A 4,126-nucleotide genomic window follows, 5' to 3' on the forward strand; every position below is an offset into this window, starting at 1 on the left:
CTCCGCACCTCCTGGCCCAACTCGACGACTACCTTCCTCCTCTCGATACCCTGGCCTCTTTCCTCTCGGCCTCTTCCGCACCTCCGCCCAACGATGCAGCCGCGGCAGTGTGGCTGCACAGCGATCTCACCGCGACCAACCTCATCATGCGCGCAGCCGATAGGTGCGCACCTGCGGACTCCGTGCCGGCCTGGGAGGTTGGAGGCCTCATTGACTTTGGCGACGCCAAGGTGGGTCACCGCATCTACGACTTCGTTGCGCTGCACGTCCTGGTATTCCGCTGCGACAAGCCCCTTCTGCGCCGCTTCTTCCTGGCCTACGGCGCAACCAACTTGCCATCGCACGGGTTCGCCTACACCGCGATGTGTCTCTCCCTGCTGCACGAGCATGACATCATCGGCGCCATTGCCCGGATTGTACCCGACTTCACCCCCAGCCTTCACCAGCTTGCTACCTTGCTATGGGAGTACGAGACCACCTAAGAATGGGGTGCACCTGCCTGCTTCGTGATTTTGTTCTTGATGACGCAGCGTTCGGACTGACCAGTACATTACAAAACTCGTTTGAATCGGAGGTTACTTCCCGAGTGACACCTTACCCTTCTGCGCGGAACTCGAATCAACTGCTGCAGCTGAGCTGACGAGCGTGCGCACGAAATCGACCAGTTCGGGGCAGAACCCGATGATGTCCTTCTCGACAGCGCTGATCAGGGCTGCGGTAGTCGTGCGCTGCACCGTCTCCACCCACGTGGCCATGAACGACGGCGGCCACAGCGCGGAAATCGCTCTCGGTCGGGGCGTTCTGCTTCGCTGCTCCATAGCTGTGGCCCATCGCTCGAACAGGAGGAGGTGTCCGCGGTGCTTGATTCGGCTGCCACGCGACGGTGCCAGTACTCAGTCGCAAATTCGGCTGCCACCGTCGCGTCGCAGGAAAGGGGTGCTCGCCATTCTGCTCCTTCCTTACCGCAGTGGTAGAGGAAGAGATAGCTTTCGATAGCTGGCTGGTCCACCAGAAGCGCTGCAGAGTGCTTCCCGCATCCGACCGTCTTTGGGCAGCATGCGGAAGTCTCGATCCCGGAGCAGAGACGTTGGTCTTGGAGGTCCCAGTTGCTTCTTACCTTCGGAGACGGACTAGTGGCCGACGAAACACTGTCAGGATTGTCTGGTACTAGAACTGGAGCGTGATTCCTGGTCACCTTGCGCCACGGGCCACGCTGCTGGTGCTAATTATGGGTGGTGTTGGCGTCGTCTTTATTGCGGTTCAGGCGGACGCCTTGAGCTTCTTGTCTTTCTTGGTCTTCTTTTTGATTCCACTGCCGGCGGCCGGCTCAGCGGATGTGGACGAGGCGTCGCTCGATGGTGCGGACCTGTCGCTGGCGGCTGGGGCGACGGCAGGGGAAGACGGAGGAGAGATGATGTTGAGGGAGGAAGAGGCTGAGGGTCCCACGCTCATGCGCTTCAGGAAGGACGGCTTCTTGGCATTTCCGTACGACGCCGAGTTCCGCTTCTTCTTCATGGCCGACGGCTCCTCCGCGGTCGATGCCGACCGGCTGTGTTCCACGCATTAATAAAAAGCAGAACGACAACGCGGGGTCAAGCCTCCGGCGCGGCACGAGCCAGAATGAAGGGAGAACGTACCTTCGTTCAATTCGGATGTAGGTTTCGGCCGATCGAGGGGTCATGCACGAAATGCAGCCCTCGAAGGCTTGCAGCCATCTGGACCATAGCGCGCGTCAGGTTTCGCTCTTCTTCTCTTCCCCCCCCCTCGGAGCGTGAAGGCTCGGGTAAGTACCGGCTGAGCTCTTTCTCGTTGGGGGCGGCAAAGATGGGCGGTTCTGCTTCTTCGTCCTCGGCCGAGACCACCTTGAAGCAGAGATCAACTGTCGGATATAAAATGAGCGAACGTTAGATCACCACCTCTAGGAGAATGTAATTGGGGGGGGGAGGAAAGAACGAAGACAAAGAAAGAATGCGAGCGGAGAAGTGAAGGGTGGGGCTTACCTTCCATGCCAAACTCGGCAGCCTCTTCGGCGGACACGCGGCCGATGGTCGTGGTGGTGGCCGAGATGGGGATCTGTTTGACAAAATCGAATTTGACGCCGTCCGTCGACTCCGGCGAGCCGAAGGGTGTACTGTACAGTGCCGTGTTGTTCCACGTCGACCCCTTGCTCCCTGGTCTGCGTGCGTGATCGGCCGCATAAGTGCTCCACCCGCTTCATCGCACCACACACACACAGACTCGAGTCGCGCATACCTTAATCGCTTGGCGGTGATCTTCTTGATGTGGGAGATGATGCCCTTCCGCCGGGCCACCACGAAGAGGTCGTTGAAGAGGAAGCAGTAGTAGCCCTCGGTCTTCCGCTTGGTCCGCTTTGACGACACGACCGCCTCGCTCAGAGCTCCCTCGAATTTGTACTTACGCCCCGGCACCACGATCGTCTGGTTCGGCATCACCCACCCATCAAATGAGTGCGCACGCAACACGCAACACGCAACGCACATGCGATGCTTCACCGCACGTACATTGAACTTGCCGACGAGCGAGTCCTGAATGGCCATGATGTGGTAGATGTTCTCGGCTTCCTCCTTCTTCTTTTCGATGTAGGCCGCCACCTGCTGCATGTCCGCCAGCGCCTTGTTCACGTTGGCGTGGTCGTCGTGGTCCTCCGGCGTGTGCCTCAGGAAGTCCTGTTGCGTTTGCGCGCGTGAGATTCGCATCACCGCCCGTGGCTCGCCGAACCAGAAGAGGAAGACGAAGATGAAGACGAAGACGAAGAAGTGTGTACCTTGAGCAGGAGCACGTAGCGAGGGATGCGCTGCACGGGCATCACCAGGAACGAATTGATTTGGAGCCCGTTGCACTCCTTGCGGCTCTCGGCATACTGGGAGTGCGGAATGGGAGCCGGCCACACGGTCAGTCACGTGCGGTTGGCCCAACGCCCGGGGCGCGTCGGCGACGGGGGAGGGGAGGGTGTGTGATGGTACCGAGAGGTAGGCGGAGAAGTTGGCATTGGACTGCTTGAGCTTGGCGAGGGTGGTGATCGAGTTGTCAAAGTTGTTGATGTACGACGTGTACACCTTGAGGAACGACGTCTGCAGGTGCGTAGGTGCGTGCAGGGGACGGGTGGTGAGTGATTAGTGCTGCGCGGTACCGCCCAAAGTGGTGCGAGAAAGGCCAAGACAAACAGGAGGCAGAATTGTTTGTACGAATTGTTTGAAGATGTCGCCGAGGCATTGGTCGAAGGACCACTGGGCCATCCGCTCCTCCAGCTCGCTCAACAGCGAACTGTTGAGCCCGAGGATCACCTGCACCACCGCGAGCCACAATTATTACATCGACCGAAAGCCTCAGAGCTCAGGGCAGGGTCGACGTGCCTCGATCTCGGAGAAGAGGGCCTTCCTCTCCTCGGCGGTGATGACCTGCTCGTTGCCCTTGTCCCGCAGGGGCACGATGAACAGTTCGACGACTCGTCGGAGCGACCCAACGTAGCTCTGCTCGGTGGTGAGCATCTCCGTTGCCACCTTCGATCGCCGCCCTAACCCAGCGCCATCCCAAACACACAAATCAGTTCGCACATGTGCGGTGGTGTGTGTGCATGTGTGCGCGTGCGGTGGTGCGCGTGCGGTGGTGCGTGCGCGTGTGGTGCATGTGTTATCAAGTGGCAGTAACGGTACAGGCCAGCTTGAAGTACTGCTTCCAGCCGCCGAGGGTGGGATCGCGCCGGGCGCGTATCTTCTCGGTGAGGAATCCGGCCCAGAGCGAGTCCTCGGCCGCCAGGCGGTGCCACGACTTGGCCACCAGCGCCGCCCGGCACAGCTCGCCCGGGCGCAGGTGGCGCAGGATCGCCACCGCGCAGTCGTCAGTCAGCGGCGGCAGCATCGTCGACGAGGCCGCGAGCTCGGCCGCCGACAGGGACAGCGCGGCCGGCGAGGCGAGAGCGGCCAGCGGCGAAGCGCAGCCGTAGGCCGACGACGGACGCGACGACGAGCGCGAAGGCGGGAGCGAGGACGGCGGCGAGGACGCGGGCGAGAGGGCTGACGGCAGGGCCGCGTAGGCCGACATCGGCCGCGCCGTGCGCGCCGCCACCGGCGGGGAGCTCGCCGGCGAGTTGGAGAGCGAAAGCGAA

General features: G+C 61.2%; 3 protein-coding genes across 3 annotated transcripts; 1 reads left to right on the forward strand and 2 right to left on the reverse strand.

The window, feature by feature from the left end:
- Positions 1-146: 146 nt before the first annotated feature.
- Positions 147-482, forward strand: ACA1_250160 (uncharacterized protein; the record flags this gene model as incomplete). The annotated part of the gene is made up of 1 exon (XM_004352608.1): positions 147-482. One exon carries the CDS (start codon positions 147-149, stop codon positions 480-482), a length of 336 nt encoding a protein of 111 aa, XP_004352660.1.
- A 93-nt stretch (positions 483-575) lies between these two features.
- Positions 576-831, reverse strand: ACA1_250170 (uncharacterized protein; the record flags this gene model as incomplete). The annotated part of the gene is made up of 2 exons (XM_004352609.1): positions 576-712; positions 735-831. 2 exons carry the CDS (start codon positions 829-831, stop codon positions 576-578), a joined length of 234 nt encoding a protein of 77 aa, XP_004352661.1.
- A 429-nt stretch (positions 832-1,260) lies between these two features.
- ACA1_250180 (RhoGEF domain containing protein) lies at positions 1,261-3,879 on the reverse strand (the record flags this gene model as incomplete). Its single annotated transcript, XM_004352610.1, has 11 exons — positions 1,261-1,549; positions 1,638-1,715; positions 1,792-1,879; positions 2,001-2,176; positions 2,254-2,438; positions 2,523-2,687; positions 2,786-2,881; positions 2,985-3,092; positions 3,207-3,305; positions 3,420-3,535; positions 3,675-3,879. The coding sequence occupies 11 exons, from the start codon at positions 3,877-3,879 to the stop codon at positions 1,261-1,263; spliced, it is 1,605 nt and encodes a 534-aa protein (XP_004352662.1).
- Positions 3,880-4,126: the final 247 nt, after the last annotated feature.

This window comes from Acanthamoeba castellanii, assembly GCF_000313135.1.
Source record: "Acanthamoeba castellanii str. Neff unplaced genomic scaffold scf7180000084767, whole genome shotgun sequence".
NCBI lineage: Eukaryota > Discosea > Longamoebia > Acanthamoebidae > Acanthamoeba > Acanthamoeba castellanii.